General features: G+C 38.7%; 1 protein-coding gene across 1 annotated transcript in view; it reads right to left on the bottom strand.

Moving 5' to 3' along the window:
• The window catches only part of PRKAR2B (protein kinase cAMP-dependent type II regulatory subunit beta), an 85,426-nt gene that overhangs the window by 11,535 nt on the left and 52,608 nt on the right, over positions 1-21,283 (bottom strand). The window contains exons 3-4 of the mRNA XM_027639899.1: positions 7,521-7,573; positions 6,313-6,396 (exon numbers count right to left, since the gene is read on the bottom strand). Of these exons, the coding sequence (XP_027495700.1) occupies positions 6,313-6,396; positions 7,521-7,573 (137 nt within the window). The remainder of the gene's footprint in view (positions 1-6,312; positions 6,397-7,520; positions 7,574-21,283) is intronic.

The following is a 21,283-nucleotide window of genomic DNA, read 5'->3' on the forward strand; positions in this document are numbered from 1 at the left end:
AAAAATTAGTCAGTGAGATAACGGACATTAAGTATAGTTTAAACTACATTTTATTTAGTATAAAACTTTCACAGATTAAAAATCCAGTCACTTGTATGTCCTTGCAAGATAGATTTTGATTCATTCAGGAGAGCTGGTAGACCATGGCATGTCCTTCCCAAATGTCAAAGGCTCTTTTAACTGCCAAACTATCAAGTGCTTTCCTACTGCTGTGCCAGGTACATGTCTTCTTAATATCAATTTATAAATTTACTGTGAGCTGTTTTGTAAAGGAAAAAGGACAAAGTTCTCCGCACTAAACTCAAACACTGGGGCTTCCAAGAAGCACTGATGTTTAAACTGTTGATATAAACATTTGTTGTTTGACAAAGTGCTACCTGAATCAATGAAGACACTGTAGATAAAATGGAAAGTAGGATATAATCATCACTGGTAGTCATGACAATGACAAATATAGAAAGTAAGTTCTGAAAATTTTCCTTCCCCACTATTTAAGAAAAGGAATTTGAGATATAGAAGGCACAGCTACATTTCTACAATTAAAATGACATGGTGTCTAACAGCAAACCAACACAATCTTAATCTGGCATTTGACAGGAGTCAGTAAAATCCAGATATCAAGATGGGTGCAACAAATCTCTAAAGTAATGGATAGTATGCTGGAATTATATATGCTTGGAAATCCCCAAAAAGAAGGATGAGTGTGCTGCTGGAGTGCTCCTTGGTACACAGGAAATCTCAGTTAATTTCCCTTTTAGATCCAAGACATCCTGCACAATTAAGTGGGCATAAGATTGCCTTGCACTTTAGTAAAACAGTAGCAACAAGACTTGCCTATCTCATATGACTTGTAAAAATTATAATGTTGAGACACAATCATAAAACTACCATGAAAACAAAGTGAATCCACACTTCTATTGTCCCTGAGCTCATAAACCACTTCATGCTTTCCTCCTACAACCATTCTACTAAAATGAGCCCCAGTTAAAATGGCATCCTGCTAGCCACCACATCCTCATTATGTGCAATACAAAATATCAACGAATTAATATTCAACATGATATTAGGAAGTCAATGAAGCAGACAGAATACCAAAATAGGGAGCAAGAGATGGGGAGGGTGAGGGGAGTGGGGGGAAGAGAGAGAGAAAATGTTGGTAAAACAGGCAAGGAAATCATGGGAAGAAAAAGACTTCTTAATCAACAAGTCAGGACCTTGTAGAGGAAGAGTAGATCACAGAATTCATGTCTACAGCTCTCTGCATTTGTTTTTCACAACAAAACCATGTATATACACTCCTCAGAACTCTGATATAAATGTCAGCAGCAATATTGATCCAATTCAAAATATTTAGTTCCCTTGTGTAATATCCACTTGTAAACTAATTAAAAGGCATTTATTTATTCAATATCAAAGAATCTACTTTGTATTTCCATGTATAATCAATATTTTCAAGCGATAATATTTTTCTTGAGACTATACCTTGACTTTTCTCCACATGTGTTAAATTAGTATTCTGCCTCTCAAATATCATGCACATGCCCATCAGTCAGGCTCAGTAACACATTTCATACTTTGTGACTAGCCCTCTGAGCTAACTGACTGATTCTTTTTAGCAGTTGGTTAAAAAAAATTAAAAACAGCAGAAATAATTCAGAGTTGCAAATAGTTTCCAAAATTCTTAAGCCAAATATGAAGGTACCTTACATTGTGCCATTCTTTTGCAGAACATCTTCAACAGCTGATTAGAGAATCACAGAATAAGTTAGGTTGGAAAAGACCTCTAAGATGATTGAGTCTAACCATTACCCAGCACTACCAAGTCCACCACTAAACCATGTCCCCAAGGACTACATCTACATGTCTTTTAAATACCTCCAGGGATGGTGATTCCATCACTTTCCTGGACAGCCTCTTCAAACGCCTTGACAACCCTTTTGGTGAAGATCTTCTGTTAGTAGTTACAAGGAATGCTTTGGCCTTCAGTATAAGAATCCACTAGTCATAAAACAGTTACATTATGCTCTCTTTCATCTTCCTTCAAGTTAATCAATTCTAATTGATTAATCAATATTTGTGCTCTCTTATACTAATTCCCCAGGTATATGAGTGGCAATATGCCCAGAAATTGCTACTGTTTATTTGTGAACAATATGTATAATTTATTACCTTTTGTAAAAGGGTCAAGACCTATTTTAAATATTCTCTACAAGCATTAGCAGGGCAAAGCTCTCCAACATAAAATTTCCCTGAAAGAGAATAGATGATTTAACGTTGCTTCTGAATTTTTGCAAAAGACAGGATTCAAACTTTAAGTGCAAGGGCGTGGCACAGATTTGATGGTACCAGTCCACTGAGCCACGTTGTTACTCTGATAAAAGGCTCCTCGGGTTTTTTAACTGCTGCCCTAGTGGCCATAAAAGCCAAACCAAATAGCCTGTTGGTAATCATCCCAGCAAATTTTCCTCTTCAGAGACAAACCCAACAGAACAACAACTCTGAACTGCATTGTAAAAAGGAAGAGTAGAAGGTTGCCTTGGACACTAGATGAGCTGCTGCTCCTGGTGACAAAACAGTTGTTAGGCTGAACAGAGAGAAATTTCAGTAATAGCGACTTAGGGCTTGTCCTAGTGGCTCAAGACATTTGTTCACCATCTTGTTTTCTCCTTGCTGGCTTACACTAAGTGGAAGTGGAGGGGAAAGTGGGCATGCAGCTTTGCATTCCACTGCTAGTAATCTCCAGCATCTGGAGCACAAAGGAGGTTGTTGGGTAACATGCTCTGTGCATGCAGGCAGAATAAGCAGCCTGGCACACCATGGCAAACGTAGGAAAACAAAAGTAATATGGATTCTGGCAATGGGGTAGCAGGCAACTGAGAAGAACAATAAATAATATTATGGTCTAAGAGAAGGAGGTTTTTCTGGGAAGAAGAACAGGAAGAGATGCTTTAGAAGAGGAATGAGTTAATCTAATATAGGTTACATTAACAGCATGAGGAGAAGAATACAAACATCTGAATAGACCTTCCTCTTCTAATTCACTCATCCACATGGTTCTGCTCCTAGAATTTCTCAATTCTTTTCTGATATGGTCCTCTAAAACTAGCCAAACACCTCTGCACAACCTTTTTCCCCCATCTTGTTGCAAATGCATGTTTCAATCAATATTTTTCTCTTCAAGTAATTTTTTCAATACTGTTATACACTAGCTAAAACTGATACTGAGTAACAGCAACTAGATGGGAAGGCAAAAAGATTGCTAACATTGCTTTAGGGAATTTAAAAGAGCTGGCCTTTAAAATATAAGTGCGGCTCAAGGAAATGTACCAGAACTGCTGTTCCTTTACACTACTATATTTTCAACCAAAGCCAATATGTGAACTATTGATATTTATAAATATTTCTGTGTAAGTTTACCTGTCTGATATTCAAAAAGTGCTATAGGTAAATGCAGGCTCAAGACAGTGTTGTGTGTAGCTGTCTCAAAGTCTGAAGGTTATCTTTTTCTCCTCTCTCTCATTTAGCCTCATGTTCAAACGTTTCTGCTGTTCTTTAATTTTATGTGATGGCTCTTGTCTGTTCAGATAATACCCTTATCTTATCCTTCCATTCAAATTACAATACAGTCTGTGAGGGTGGGATGAAGTTTTAAGAAAATGTGGACTCCAGTGAGCATCATGTACTGAACACAATTCTGATCATGCTGTAGGACATTGTTATTCTGTATTTGAGAATGGTGTTTGACACCCTGCTAAAAGGCCATCAGGGAAAAGCCATTAAGTGCTTTACATTGTCTCTACCTCCATAACTGATCTCTGAAACAATGAATTTGATACACAGAACTATAGCAGAAAGAGGCTGAAGTTCAATGCAAGGAAAAAAAACCGCAACAGTGGGAGTGGGAGATGCTATCAATACAAAGCTTGACTTTTGTTCCAGAGACTTGAGCTTTAGCAGCTGAAGATGTTATCTCTCTCTGAGATGAAGGAGGTTTTTGCTAATACACCACTCTGCAAACTGCAGCAGCTCTCATGCTGCAGGGTGGAGAAGCAGAGGTGAGGAAGAGAGCTGGCATAAGAACATTTAAATTACTGCAACTACAGTGGCAGAGCCCTTGAGTCACTGCATAGAAGGAGAACAAGAAGGAGGAGTGGGAGAAGTCCCCCGAGGACTACAGATCCCGGCTCCACGCCAGACTTAAGAAGGCTATATTTTAATACCCTTGCTGTCTTCAGAGCTCAGTAGTTTTCCAATGTCTTTTATGAGTAAAATTATTATAATGAAAAACTCTTCTACAAAAATTATCTTATTCCACTTCCCAGAATGCTGTCTGTAAAGAATTTCAAGCAGGAGGAAGTGTTCTTAATCCGCTGGACAACCTGAGCCAAGGTGGGTGAACAAGACTTGGGAGATCCCAGGAGCAGATTTCAAGGCTTTGGATTGCAGAGATCCACAGGGGATCTAAGGAAGCTAAGAAGTCTTCTGCTAAACGCCTGGAACAGGCTATGGGAACTCTTAGCAATTACAAGTAACTGATTCAGAAGCAAAACCTAAAAAAAAAATGTTCATAACATCAGTGTTGAGACAGCAAGCACAGTCCCGAGAAGACCCTCCCAAACAGGAAGTAACCCCTCAATATTTCTTGGAAGAATCCATCCCTGGAAAAAGTCCGTCAAGTGCCCACAGTGGACATTGTGTCTACACAATGTTACAATATAGCTGATTTGATGCCAACAGATCCCTATCCTGCAGACCAAGTGGTTGATGACTATTTAGACAGAAGATCTCATTCTTGCTATAAGGGCAAGCAGATCCCATCCAGAGGATAGATACTGTAAGCACTATTAACATCACAGCAGGTTCTAGGAGTACATGATAATCCACTGGGTCACAGGGCTCGTAAGAGAGAGGTGCTCAGAGACTAAGCAAGAGGGGCCATTGGCAGACTAATGTATGATGGTCCAGCCAAGTGGAAGCCAGGACACAGAAACAATAAGGAAAATATATAACAAAGCAATTTCACATCCAGAGCAGACGTCCACAAACAACTTTGTATCCCTGAAGCTATTCAGAAAAATAATTCCGGAGTAGAAGGGGTATCATGCATGACTTCAGCATGAACAAGTATAGTGGAACAGCTGATTAACTACCTATTAAATAGATAGCATGATGGAATTAGGAAATCTTCTGTGTTAGGATCCCTAGTGTCCCAACAATGCACATGTATTATTAGCACCCGTGTTTAGACTTCTGATGCCCTCCTATAATGCTAACTCCAGGGTTCTGCAAAGCTGGGAGTCTGTGGCTCACTGCCCTCCTCAGGGCTTCTCTGGGAAGAGGTACCTAGGGTCAGGGCTCAGCCTTCATGCAGACAGAATCAGGAGCTGGAAACCTGCAGCACAGATTAATGTGATTCTCTGTAAGAGCACCTGATTTCCAAACAGAGTTGCAGATTGGCCTTTCCATTAGCTCCTTCTTGAATCAAATTTTAAACTTTCTGTTCTAATACTTAAAACTCTACATAATTATTTTCATTTCCCCCATGCTCCCTCCCCTGACAGCATCAAATCAATTCCTTTGAGAAAGCATTTGGTGTGCTGTGAGTCATCCCAACCTCAGTATGCATGTTTTGATTGATATAATCACCTTTTCCCTTAAACAATCCTGTGCCTTTTTTTTGGTAGCATTATCACCTTTGTCTGATCCAGATCACACATTCAGTTCATTTAAGCTTTCATAACAGCGCATAGTTATTCTTATAGGCAACAGAAGGAAATTATTTGCATAGAATAATGTTATCTGAAGCTTTTTTATGCTATCTGCATTAAGTGAAATAATAATGTAAACACTTCGCTGTTGCCTTTCTCTTTCCCCCTATTTTATAACTCGCTTGTTCAATTACATCCAGACTTAAACTGTAGGCTTTAGGTGTAATTTTCTGTTTTGAGGGAGCACTCAGCACCTTTTGGATACTAAAAAGTAACTAGCAGAGACAACTTAAACATTCCAGTTAACTGATGCATTTATACACATCAATGTACAGCAAGATTTAAAATAAGAAAATACAACATTTTACAATCATAATAATGCATAGATTCATATTAATGTACTTCAAGATTATCATCTATGGTGGTGAACAGAAGACTATATGATGTATCAATGATAAAAATGTAATTTCTGGAATTTATGAAACAGTCAAGAAAGCATATGTAAGAGCTTATAAAAGTAAAATCTGTAAATTTCTGTTCAAAAGCTCGAGAATTAATTCTTAGCAGCACTGCTAAATGCTGTTCATTACAAAGAATTTCTTACCGGGTCTAGGTTCTTAAAAAGAAGAATGTCCTTGCACGCCTCCTGCAGTCTGTTTCTTTGATCATCTGTTTTGGGGTGAATAATCTGAGGGATGTAAGACAAAAACTCTTAAGGTGGTTATCATATAGCAGCACTAGCTGAAGGATTGAGCTAATTCAGCTATGCATTTTACACAATATTTTGGCCATGCTTCATAACACTTTCATTTCAGAACCTTCAGGATTTGAATAAACACTCAATGATAACATGGTATCACCACACCATCAGCAAATGTGACACTGCTGTATTTAAGTTTACAAGATCTTTACACCTGTAGAATCCATTTCATTTCTGCAAGCCATTCTGGATACTTTTATCTACACTATAGTTACATAAACATTACTCTACTACTCTCCAATCGTATTTGGGACATGTATATTTTATAAAAAGCACCACTGTTATATCATTTGCCATGACTACTTCCTAAAGAGTGTTTTGTGAAATAGTATGTGTGTAAAACTCATATCAGAAATTTCACAGAGTAAACAACAGACTTGACACTATCTGAGCGAGCCAGAGATTTACTAAATTACCAATGAGCAGTTCATGTGAGTATCAATCAAGTTGCTCAACTCATATGCTTCAAAAGATATGCTAAGTATAGCTGTGATAGGGTGGGGTAACCTTTTTGACAGTGTTACAAACCAGAAATTAGGTAGAACATAAACAATTAAACTTCTCTTGAAAGTCATGCTATTTCATCTTAAAAGCTAAATAAATGTGTTTCAAAGGGTGACACAAATAAAAGAAATAAACACAGTTCATTAGTTATTGCATTGTACACCTAAAAATCTTAGCAATTTTATAGTTTACCTTTTTCTGCCTTATGAAAAATACTAGAATATTGAGGAAACTACTGCAAGATTGTGAGGACACCAAATAAGTTTTTTAAGGAGCAGGTGCTCTCTACATAAATATAATTGCACAAAAATGTTTCCTTAACCACATATCACATGTTTGGTAATTTAGAATAATACATCAGGTCCTATATGGGTAACTATAATCAGAATTTTTAAATGTTCCTTTAACACAAAAACCCAAGAGCTTACTAAAGTATACTATAATAAGGATGCTTTTGGAAAGGAATGATAATGCTAGTTGCATTTTTCTTCCTAAATTTGATGCCCAAGACTTGAAAAAGTAAGTATTTGTCTCTAAGCATTAAGTACCCTAGATTCTGCGTCGTCCTCTTCCTCATCAGGATTATAAGCTTCTGCACACACTGAAATAAAAAAAAAGTACAATCTTAATTCAAATTACAATACTGTTTCACAAGATTTACAGAACAGAAAATGCATTGTGTGGCACAGGAATAATATGCAGTAATGTAATACACTCAATAGAGAAGATACAGCCAAGAGGGTCCATAGCAGCTCAACTCCAAACTGCGCGTGAAACAAAGCTACATTTGTATAATTTCTGGACATGTTTTCCCTGGTTTGAAAGACCTCTAATATAAGTTTCTCACCTAACCTCTTCTAAATGATCTTACCTTACTATCAGAATTTTTTTCTGATGTCTAAGTTAATTATTTCATGTTAGAATTCAAGCTATCCATATAGGATGGAGAGATTACATAACTCCATCTGTGTAGGTTCAAGGTGGTTTGGGGTGTGTTTCTTTGATTGGTTGGCTGGCTCAAGTTATTTTACTGGGAGTTTTTTGCATACTTGAAAACTTTTCACTCCTTCCTACCTTTCACTTTTTAGGTTAAATAATTCTGGTTCTTGAGGTTTTTTCCTTACAAGGCACGTTTTTCACCTCTCTAACTCTCCTTATTGCCATTCCCCAAACTCCCTCCAGTTAGCCCTCTTCATTGAAATGTGATGCTCAAATCTAGACCCAGTATTTGAACAGAGCAGAGCACTGAGTATAACACATAAATTACTCTGCGTATTTTGCAGATTGTATGACTATTTCATCCATCACGCCTTCCTTACAACAGGTTGATTACATTTACTTATGTAATATTTATGACATATATAATTTTCAAAACTTAAGCACTGCTTAACCATCTGTCCTGTGCCTGTATAAGGCTGTTCTGTCCAAGTGCAGTACCATGCACTTAGGCTTGTTAAATATTACCTTATTTTCAAAGCCATTTCAAGATCATTTTCAATTCTAATCCTGTTACCTGGCATCCTTCCAATCCCTTCTCAACTTTGTGATAACTGCAACTTTAAAAAGCATATTCTCTAAAACATAATCCAGATTATTACTGAAAAAACAGAATAGTGTCTAAAAAAAACTCTTGCGGAGTATGGACGAGTGAAACAGCAGTAGCTGCTTGGGGTTTACCTTATCCAACCAGTTTTGCAGCTATATCCCATGCAACTTACACTGACACACTGCTTCACATTCCTTAGCTTGTTTATAAGGGCAGTCTTGTAAAACAGCATTCAGAAGTTTCTTAAAATGAAAATGTAGGACACTTGCTCCTTTTCTTTTATCCACAAGTTTTAATCTCTTGTTACAGGGTATTAGATAGTTCCAACAAATCCATGCTGATTGCTATCTGTTAACTTGCTCCAGGCATTTACAAAATGAATATTTGTCTGTAATTTTTCTAGGAACAAAATGATCTGTAAACCTATGATAGGCATATTCTCTCCATAGCTCCCCCATCCTTTTAAAAATGAGGTTTTCTATTTTTCTGGGAGGGTTTTCACATTTATTTTTCTTCTTCAGATTCTTAATGGCTATTGCTAACAGGGTTGAGACTAATTTAGACAATTCTTCCAGTTTCCACGTACAGTGTGTCTGAGGCACAGCTATTATTCCCCATACTTCCTATATTATTATACAAACAACTTATGAAGTAGTGACCTGGTAGATGCATTAACCTCCTCATTACCATACCCAATTAAGATGATTTCATGGTAAAGCATATCATCACATGTATTATACACAGTCCCACAGGAAGTCCTGGTCCTCACTGTATCATGCACTCAGCTAAAATGTCACCTTTATAAAACTTGACATCTTCAAAAACTTGGAGAAATTTGACAGAAGTCCCTCTGGAACTGACTGAAAGATTCTTATGCAGTTTACTAGGAACTGGATTTGGTCCCAAATAATTACAAATGCCCACAAAAGGAAGTCTGCAATCTCTTGAACAACAATAGTACTTCACTTCTACATAAACAAAATTCCTACCAACTATTTAATGGTACTATAGTTACTACAGTCTTGTCAGAAATAAACTTTCGGGGATTTTATTTAAATAGCAACAATAATAACATGCCAAGTAAGCCCCATATAAGCACCAAGTAAGCACCTTTGTTTCAGCTGGTATCAGGCTCTGTGCCCTAGTGCACATATGTGTACATGGGAGCCAACAAATCTGTGTCATAGTACAGTGTGCTGCTGGGTGTATGAATAGTCTGTCTCAACCTGATGTACAGGTACATCCTTACCTCTGATAAAACCTCTACATCAAAAAAGTTATACAAACCAGGAATTTAATTTAGTAGCTTTGATATTGTTATCCCAGAACTGACAGGTTTCAGAAGGCCTGGCTAAACACTTAACAGTCTTACAGACCACACAAAGGAAACCAAATTTAGCCTCATCCATGCCCATCCTGATTCATCTTATCAGGCCCTTTCACATAGCCTGAAGCAGGATCAGTCCAGAAACGGAGTGTGTTCCTGAGCTATTCTGTGGTAGTTTGTGTATCTGCTCTAAGGTCACTCTTCTCTGCTAGCAACTCATTTCAGTCAATCTCATTAGCTACTATCAGCAGGTGCCTTCATTAAATATTTCTTCTCTATCACTGGTTACAGACAATATATTTAAGAACTAATTGCAGTTTCTCATGCTAGTGCCCATATGCCTGAATTCTAAAAGGATTTCTTTTTATCATCTGTGATAAAAAACTTAACACTTCTGGTTACAAATCTGTTTTTAATTTTGCCCTGGCTTATCTTTTTGCAATAATCAGGGATGCATCTTTCATTAGAGTCATAACTTAAAAATTATACCAATGCTGTGGATCTGCTGTTTTACAGCATTTCCTTTCCTTCATTGCTTATTTCAGTAACATTAATTTCTAAGTGCATGCCACTAGATGTCTCATGGAAAAGCTTGATACATTTTATTTTGTTTCTTAAAATACAGCCTCTGACATTATTATGGTGCACTGAATTTCATGACATGAACACTGGGGTTTGGCACACAAGAATCCCACTGACATAAACCATCTAAAGCTAAGTGAGATGCCTCTTAGGTAAACATCCACATCTGCACAAGTCATCTGGATTCCAACTACAATGGAGTCAATGCAGAGAAACAGGCACGTTTACGAACAGATTTATATGATCTGTATTACATGTCTGGATTAGATGAGATTAATTAAAAATGTGACTAATTGGCTGAGATAAATACTATTCCTCTTGAGATGAGTCCTAGTAGTTACAACAAGCTGCAAGACTGGTTTTCCCCACTTCTCCGTTTAGCATATATTTCCTGTAAAACAAAGAATTTCATCATATGATGATGCTGAAAGGTTGTTCATGTGATAGCACACCTTCTGTATTTATTTTGTATATTCTGTGGTCCCCATCTCTTTTGTCTAAGCCTTGACTGGCACCACAGACATTAATGATTCTGAATCATTGCATTGCTGGTGGCTGCAATACTCACTGTGTTCAGTATTTTATTTTTCTACCTCTCTAGCTCATTCCACGCTCCCAACAGTACCTGGTGACTTTATCACACTCAAATGTCCTGCCACATTTTGCTACAAGTCACTGCTGAATGCAATACTCACATCATTGCTCAAAAAGCAGTCCTAATACTGTTCTTCGGAACCTATTTTATCCCATGCAGAATTATGGCATTAACAAATAGTGATACAAACACTGTACATATTTCTCCACTGGTTGCTAAGCTCAACTAAGTGAAATTATTTTTATTTGCTTTTTCCAGGTGAGGGTTACATTTCACATATATCCATCCAAGATGGATATAAACACAAACAAGCCCAAATACATCAACGCAAAGCATTTGTAGGAAAAAATCTGATCTGTCAAAAGGCAGTGCATTATGAAAATACACATGCACTGAAATCTGCACACAGCTCAAGATGGATTGCTTTGTCAGCAAGAAGAGGTAAGCTTTTAGAATTTCTAACTCATCACTCCAAGTGACGAGTGGTTTTCAGCTGGTAAATATGTGTTATATTCAAAATCAGCAACACAGTCACTTCAGACATGAATGAATTCTAAAATGAAAATTAACATGCAGTTAGTAATTGTGAGATCACAAAACATGTTAGTCATGCTCACTCAATTGCCTTGATGCATCAGGAAATAAGGTTATCAATATATAAATGAACGAAAATTCACATATAATTACTGAATATTTTATTATACTCAAAACATGGGAGGAAAAATAGTCAATATGTGTGTACCCTTTCCAAAGTACAGAACCTCTGAGTCGTAAAGCATATTAGAAAGAATTTCTCAAGAGAAGAAGAGCTGTGGAAATATTTTTTCCTCCCATTCAGGGCAAATCAAGACCACAGTTTTGCCAGCATGACTATCAGGGTGGAGCATGAAAATAGACCACCTCTACCTGCTGTAGCTACACCAGCATGTCTTACATCCCTACAAACATCCCTAACTATGACAGCTATGCCCATCCCCTCATACAGCAAAAACGCCACTTCTGTTTAACTCTATGAGAATTGCTAAGGTGACTTAATGGCAGTGTGAGATTTTTTTCTAGTTTGTCAGGATTTACTTCTCCTGTATGAGAAACACGGTGCACAGAGACTCCTTGCACGGCAGATAATAGTTTCAAACTAGACTAGACAAATACTACTGGATCTCCAAAGTTTCTGTGTCAGAAACCCATTTTTTTAACATCTCACCAGTTCCTACCACTACAGGAGGAACTAGGAAGAGAGCCCCAGCCCCCAAAATCCCAATTCCATAATTAGTTTTTAAACAAATTAGTATTTAAACAAAAGCAACCCTCTGGGGTGATGGCAATGAGAAATAACCAGTTGTAGTCTCTGATGATTGCAAGTACCATATTATTTCTATTTTCCTGGTTTTGACTGGACCATATGGAAGATGAAATTGAAGAGCTGTAAGTAAACATAAGGACTGAAGAACATCCCAGAGAAAGGAGATCAACTTTCTCCTCTATCTGAGCATACAATAAGATGAGGTATAATTTATCTGATTCCACATATGATATAATAAGGCAATACCAACTGACTCTGCTGCTGAGACCCACCATTTGTGCAAAACTCCGGACATATTTCAAGAAGTTTACTTTAAATACAAGCTCATTTGGAACAAATCAGGATCGGTGGGGCTATCATTTCCCATGATACTGTCAGAAAGAAGGAGCCTACTCCTGATGGGGTCACTATACTGAAACTTTATCCAGGCATAATTAGGTGAATACACAGAATGCCTAATATTTTGCAATTCTGTGTCATTATTCTTTTAGACATAGAACATTTACATCACAAACATTACCCATATTGGAATAAAAGTATTCATACTCAGAAAAAAAAGGTCTGGCAAACACAGAGACATGCATATTCTAGAGATTTCCTCACATGCAATAAACTAAAATTGAAGAAATTCCCCTCCAATCTACCAGACTTAGGGGGTAACAACTTTTGAGTGGTCGACTACCTAGCACAAATCACTAAGTGCTCAGAACACCAGCCTAAAAATCCAGAGCTGGATAAAATCCAGGCAGCTTGTTTCTTCTTAATTATCAGGAAGGTGGTCTTCAGTTCATTAGGCAGGAATTGATTGAATCAGAGTCTTGGGAGCACTGCCAAGGCAGTCTGTTCCAGGATCGGCTGCTCATGCAGGACAGTTCCACTCTTGCTTTCAGTGCACAGACTCAAATTCTCCAAAGACTGCCTCATAGTCATAGCCATGAACACCCACCAAGCACCAGGCTTGTGCTCAGCGCTATGCAGCTCTGTGGCAAAACCTTTGCCAGACCTGGAAGACCTTGCTCAGGCTGCACTACATGCTTGAAAGAAATCAAAAGACTCACACAACCAACTTTTCTACAGCATTTTCTCTTGGCCATCTGCTACCAATGCTATTTCTAATGAGCAGAACCACAAGCTATTTCCTTCAGCATTTCAAAATAACATGAAGTGTCTAATATAATACGTAGCATCTTGAATGAGGTCCATGCCAATAGTGAGTCACAAAGCCTCCCAAGGATTCTCTGTTCAAAAGTCCACATGGGTTTATTCATATTTCACCAATCCTCTCAACAAAGCAGGAATTCCATCAAGATGGTACTGATCACTATGAAAGCCCATTTGAAGAAACATGACAGCCCACACAAGACATTTTTTGATAACTATCCCTGTTAAGTTATTCTTGTGTGGGCAACCTTTGCACAAGTTCCCTAAAATTATCTGGTATGTAAAAGTGAAAATTCAGATGTATTAGACAACAGTACCTTTTTCTACTTCAGAGTCCAAAGCACTCTGCATCACAGGTAGCACGCTCACTGCTGGGTCAAAGATGCACACTCTGCCCTGAAATCATAGGGGTTTGAATCACTAAACAGGTTCCTTCACAGAAACCGTCTATTCAAACTTCAGCACAAGAAGCTAAAAGACTTTCCTATTTTTAAATAGGGCAGCAGAAAGGACCTTTAACAGAATTTCCCTAAGGACTTGCATAGTACTCAGTCCTCTTTCTAGTACTATTTCAGTTCTTTCCATAATCATGTAATTTGTCAAGATGGAGCTAAAAAAAACCAGCCAGGCTTCTGGCTGATGGTAGGAGACAGTTTCACTTGGCATCTCAGGACGTGCTTGATTTCATCTGTCTGGCTGGTGAAAACCAGCACAAACACACATTACAGTGTCCAGAACACTGCAGGTAGTTATTAAACAATAAAATAATTAGAAAAGTAAGATGTACTTCCACTAGAAAAGTTTGCCAGTATACACCATGGACTATAGTACTTTATAAGCTTTCCCAATATAGCATATGGAGTAGCAAAACATATAGCAACATATTGTACTCCGATGTTGACTCGTATAACCTTCTGTTCCCATTCTCATACAAGTCCCAGCAGTTCACAGTGCTACAGTGTGTTATTTGGGATGCAGCTAAAATATGCATAAATATTTGACAAACTCTGAGCAGACACAGAGCTCTTTGCATACATTTCAACTTTATATTTGCTAATACTACAGAATAGAAACAGAAATGCACCCAGCTCTTCCTGCCATATTTAGCACTTCATAGACATCAATTGCAGGTATTTTTTCTTATTGAACAGTCAGCATTAGAATGATATCAGTGTCTACATTATTTTCCCACCAGAAAAGTCATGCCTTACTTACAATGTGAGCAAATATAAAATGCAGCTATTAAGAAAACATATTCTGAACAATGAAACGTAATCTTTTTGCTATTTTGTAACCCATTTCAAGTGGGTTAAAAATGAAAACTGTGTGCAGAAAGAAACCAATTTACAAACCTAGCAAGGTAAAACATTAAGTTATCAATAGAGCAGAACAAAAGAATAGAAAATGGGGAAAAAAAGTACAAGTAGAGAGAAAAGTCAGAGAAGGAAGTACTCAAATTCTGGCGTTATGAGAAGACATTGATGGACAAATGCAAGAATAAGTAAGACATAGGACATTGTGGGTAGAAAGAACTAGGAATTATTGGGGGAAAAAAAAAATCTAAAATCATAGAAGTAATTTAAATTTATCTGGACAGGTTTTGGTAGTTGGGGGGGCCTGCAGAGGTGGCTTCTGTGAGAAGCTGCCAGAAGCTTTCCCATGTCTGGATGGAGCCAGTGCCAGCTGGCTACAAGATGGACCCACCACCAGCCAAGGCTGAGCCCATAGGCGACAGTGGTACCACCTCTGGGATAATGGATTTAAGAAGGGGAAAGAACCTACTGTGAAACAGCAGCCAGAAGAGAGGAGTGAAAATACATGAGAAAATCTGTGTTACAGATCTGCAAAGAGTTATGAAACAAAAAGGTGGTGGTTGTTTTAAGGAACCACATATTATGGTTTTTATACGGTGTTGTTCAAAGACTAACACAAGATCTTGATATGTGTGGTTGTTTGAAAAACCTTTTCTCTGAGGTAGTAATGAAGAATGGTTTGCCCCACTGATAATATTGGACCAATCAATAGTCCACGTGCGCTCTATGGAAATTACATGCCCACAGAAACGGAAGAGAAGGTGGTGAAGATAGTTTAGTAGGTAGGTAGCCATGATCTGAGGAGGTAGGGGGCCAGTGAGCCCCTCTGGGGGCCAAGGGCCCCCAGCCCTCAGCTGAGGCTACGGGAGACTCGGTATAGTGTCAAAGCTGGACCAGGTCCCGTAATCAGGAGCTGGAAGAGTTTCCTTACTGGCAGCAGCAGCAGAAGACACTGGAAGTTGCAGCGGAGCAGCCCTGAACAGAGACAACGGTGGCTAAAAGGCAAAAGATAGCCAGTAGCAATGACATAACGTGAGGCCGGCTGAAAGACACAGAGATGTTCCTGCAGGAGGGAGAGCTGGCAACAAAACAGAGGTAAACTCAACAGAGCTGGTTTGGGGTAAGACTGTATTATTTTCCCAAAACCAGAGACTTTCTGAAGAGGAGGGGTGGACTTCCAAACCCTTAGGGAGTCCTGAAATACAGCAGCAGCTAGAGAGAGGGAGAAAGGAGCTGAAAACCCGGAGTTTGTCCTGAGAGCTGAGCCAGGACGGAGTGCAAAGGAGGTGGCCGTGCCCTCTGCTGCTGCTGTTGCTGTTTCTATCAAGCTGTCGAGCTGGGACAGAGCAAAAGAGCGTTGGTAAGACTGAACTGAAAGCTGCCTTCAATGTTCTAACCCAAGAGGAGTGAAGATCTACAAGGAAATCCTTGTAGATCTGAAGGCTCGGGCTCGGGGTTGAAATTTCCACAAAGTAAGAACAAAATCCTGACTGCCATACGTAAATCTGCTGCCTCAGGAAAATGAAGGACACTAACCAGTGCCACAAAAACTGAAATGAAGGAACTGTGGCCTGAGAAGTGATAGAAAGACTTTTCTCTTTTCTTCTTGGACTTTTATTGAAGAAGAGGAGAAATTTAATTTAATGTAAATATATATGTGGGTGTAAATAAACCTTTGTAAATATTTTCCCCTTCCCCAATAACGAATGGTTGTATTTTGTCTGAAAACTCTCCACATGGGGTGAAAAAGATACCAAGTCCATACCATCACTAAACCCTCTCACAGGGGCTTGAACTTAAAAATTAGATCCTTGGGAGTTTCAAACTACCACAATATGCTATAGGAAGGATATAGTGAGGGAAAAAAAATTATTAGGAGTGACGCACAAGGAAAATAATTACTGGTGACTGGACATGTAAAGATATGAGAAGATTTATGAAAGTAGAAAAAAATTAGATTAAGGGCAGGCAACAGAAGGTGACTTCTAAGATAAAGACTCATGCAAAGAGGGACTGTAGGGAGAGTAGAGACAAGGTCAAAACTATTGACTCTGACAAGCTTGTCTCAGTGTCCTGCCAGCAGACTGAACTAATTTGACCAAGACAAGGTGAAAAACCTGCCAATAGCAGGTATCACAGTATGATAGTATGGTATATAGCACGATTGATATAGTCTGATCAATCATCCAGCAAAATGGGGAAGGTAGAGATAATACCAAATCTAGAATACTCCTATGAACCTCTGGGATGATATCTAAGGCATAAATGCAAGAGTTCCTCAGAGGCACATGCCAAAGCCTGTGATCCCACATACAGGGTAGACTTGGTTTAGGCAGCTAAGGGAGTGCAAAATTCAATCTCTAACAGGTTTCACAGAATACCCTGCATCTATATGGCATTCAGAACAGCAAGCTGAGAATAGGCATCCAAAAGAGAGGTCGAATTATCCTTTTAAAAGAATGGTTGCTTAGCAAAGTTACCTTTGGTTTTCACAGCTATGGGACCAAGGGAAGGAAGCTTGAATCTACATTTCCCATTTTCCAGAACTGCCCTACATTCTACATTACAAAGTACTCTGTAAGGAGATGCTCCTCAGTCCTCCTTGGCCCAGGCTGCTAGGCAAAATGAAACGAGGGAATAAGCTAATGGAACTTGTCTCCTGGAATTTTATTGTGTTGATTTTAGGTGGCTTTGGTCAAATGGGTAAGTCATGCTCACATAATCCTCTATAAGAAATATGATAAACCAAACTTACTAAACAGGTTCCAGATATAACAGGAAGACAGGTAGACAAAAACATTATGGAAAATATTTCTGCCAAGTTTTGAAATGGTTGATTTTGAACATCTGTTTTCTCAACAATTCCAGAAAATTAATTTAAGACTTTTTGCTGACAGGATTCTTTTCAGAGAGACAAAGGAAGTTCAGAAGACAAATCAAAACTATAAAATAATATATATGCTGGTTTACTTTTTTGTAGTCAAAATATAAACTGTTGTTATGAAGTAACACTAGTAACTACATACTGAGGTAAGAAAGCAAGCACCCACATAGCAATCAGTACATGCTCACCTGCATTTGTAATAATGCAGACAACTATAACAAGCCAAAAGATGGCCTACAAATATTATAATTTCAAGAACAGGGACTGTAATAATCCTGAGAACACAGATTACCACATTTATATTCCTTAATAATACAAGTTGTCCATGACTGTGTGACTACTTATCAATCAGAACAAGAAAGAAGGCATTGAGGTCTCACAGAAGTGATCTTTTCCTAAAAGGTAAGACACCTCAAGCCTCTACTCCTTCAGCTAACAACCTGTCACTACTTGAAACTATATTTCTCTGGAAGTCCTTAGTCAATGGTAAATACAGACAGTGCACTCTAATGACTAAAATGAACTAAATACTACTGTATTCAAAAGACTAAATGGATCTAAACACACACTGATCAATCTTTTTCCTGCATACTGTAAAGCCAGATTTATTTCTTTTTCTATCTATAGAGATTGCAGACATTCACAGTGCTGCTTCATTCCCTTGTTTTCTACTATTACAGGAAGACTCAAAAAGGCTGGCTGAGGTGTCACCAACACACATAGGATGCTCCAAGATATATTATGCTGGTCACCACCACTTAACTCCATTTTCTCAGTACCTATTTAAAACCACATTGCACTTGAAGAAAAGATGAACCCAGGAAAAACTAACATATGTATGTAGGAGTTCACTGACGAACACAATATGACCTCAAACAGCATCAGACTCGCAAGAGACAGTTGGTTTCAATTTCCCAGTCTACTCCATACCTAAATGACTGTGATGACAAAAGCATCCTTGTCCACCTGCAGCTGACCAAGAAAGATAGTGCTTTTTTCAATAGAAGAAGAAAGGACTAAACTGCATGAATGGCCTCCTCACTTCAGCAACAAATCTCTAATAATTACATCACATTATCTTGGAAAAAGCTGACCACATCTCCACAAATACTTTGCTGCTATATTCCCGTCCCTGTTCCAGTATTCTCCACTTTCTGCAGAGTTCCTCGTTTTACACAAACCTCAACCCCTAGTCTCTTGCCTTAATACACAGGATCTCCACTGGGACCAGCTCTTGCATTCCCCTGCACAACCACGGCCTTGCACCGTTTCAGCAGAAAAGGAAACTGTCAGATAACAGAAGAAAGCTCACGAATGCACATACAGGCAAAATTCTCAGCAATTGAATCCACATCAGAACAAAAGTGGACTTGCCATTTTGAAAATGAAACATAAAATTCTAAGCTAGTTTCCTTTGGTCAACCCTGCATGCAAAACAGATCCACACATGAATTATTCTTACTGAATGGAAGGAAGGAAAGATTTTTATTTCTATTTTTACTTCATGAGAGGAGAGATAATAACACATATCTCCTCTGTAAACTAAAATTAATTCCTTTAAATTTGGAGGGGGGGGGATAAAAACCCTAATGTGAGCCAGATACATCACATTTACTGAAACCAATATCCTAGGAAAACATGTATCCCAGGTAACCACTTTTCAGAACAGCTCCTAGAGTTACAGCACAAATTAAACAAAGAGTTAACATCTCACTTTGCCAGGTGCTAGAATTCAGGCTTACAGTGAAGTCTTTTTCTCCCAGAAAATGAAGTACCTACAGCTGCTTTTCAGCAACAACTCTGTTAAATATCAAAGAATAAATGAACCCTTAGGGTGAGACAAAGTGACATCTAGCTTCTTTAGCCAAAACAGTTATTTGTAACAGAATGTTCTTTTAGGGATCAAATTTAGAGGGAATGATCAAGGCCATAGAGAAAGATGAAGGAACCCCAAGGAAATTATATACCTTTATAAATGCCCTGTGTCTAAGTAGCAGTGCTAAAGAACCTCTTGATTTAATTTGTATACAGTCCCTTGAGACTTCTAGAAAGTTCAGGTTTAATGATCAAATAATCATTTCATATAAAAGTTACCAAGATAACAGCACAGCTAGGAGATGACAAAAATATCCTTGTTGAATGAACCAGACTGCTCAGTACGCACTGCTGGTATGCTAAATAAAGCTATTCTAATTCTAAAGAAAGAGAAAACAATAAAAAGCGATAAAAATTAAAAGTGCTGCAAGTAAACAGTTCCAGGTTTGGACTGCTGTAATAAATGAATTTGAAGGTACTACACCTGGTGTAACCATTTACATATCAACATGGGGTTTTTTGCACTCTCAGGGGCCTTTTAGTGCACAACCAGTAAAGCAAAGGTAACATTATTTACAACCAGTTGAAGCTCTCAAAGTTGCACAATACACACAAGCCAGTGTATAGATCACTCAAGTCTGGTGAACAATTTTCATCTTAGATTACACTCAGAAGAAGCACGTGCACCCAAACATCTCTCATTCTCCTCCTGAGCCCTGCAACAGCACAGCCTGGAAATCCCCTGCTCAGGGAGCTGCTCCCCTGGAATGGCCCTGGAGGTCCTGGTGGGCAGCTGCTGACCACGAGCCAGCAGTGCCCCAGCAGCAAGGAGGACCAGCTGCCTCCTGGGCTACAGGAACAGGACAAGTGATCATCCCTCTACTTACTAGACCACATCTGCAATACTGGATCCAATTTGGGGGCCTCCAATAAAGGAAAGACACTAAGAAATTGTAACGAGCTCAGCAGAGGGTCGCCAGGATGGTCAAGCACTTGCTATGCAACCAGAGTCTGAGGGAGATGGGTTTGCTCAGTCTGGAGAAGAGACAACTTTGCAGTGTCTGACAGTAGCCTGGTAGTACCTATGGGGAGGTCTCTAATTCTCTGCACACTGGTGCATAGTGGAAAGATGATTGGCAAAGGCATGAGTTGAAAAAAAGAGAGTTTCAGGCTGGATACATGTGAAATTTTCATCATGAGGCCAGTTTGGTGGTGGAGCTGGTTGCCCAGAGAGGTTGTGCAGTCTCTCTCAGTCCTTGGAAGTTTTCAAGAACCAGCCCTCTTTGACCTGGACTGATTTAAAAACTGGCCTGCTTTGATCTGGAGGTTGGACCAGAGACTTCCTAAGGTCCCTTCCAACCTGAATTATTCTAGCATCCAGAAGAATTTCCATCATTGGGAAATTATCTTTTTTGACTTTGAGTCCACAAGTATTATCTGTAGTTTCAAGTCATTTCCCTGATGCCATCAATTACCTGGCAAAAGCTACCTTAGCAGTTATCCAAACTAGCAACTACAGGAACCACTTTAGAGCATGTCACAGTGAAGCTCAAGGCTCTCTGGTCATCACTAACTGAAGGACACATTTGATGTCACTGTTCTTGAAGACAGGCAAAAAAACTGCACACATTTCCTGTCAGATTTTGGCCTCATCCTGTCACATGGAAAGTGTTGCAGAACCTAGAGAATAGTGACCTGCTTGCTGTGTAGATTTATCAGACTACAGTGAAACCAGAACTGGAAGTAAAATCTAGTGTGAAATATCAGAAAAATTCAGCACACCAC

The sequence above is a fragment of the Corapipo altera genome, unplaced genomic scaffold (assembly GCF_003945725.1).
Source record: "Corapipo altera isolate COAL_440 unplaced genomic scaffold, ASM394572v1 1b, whole genome shotgun sequence".
Lineage (NCBI taxonomy): Eukaryota > Metazoa > Chordata > Aves > Passeriformes > Pipridae > Corapipo > Corapipo altera.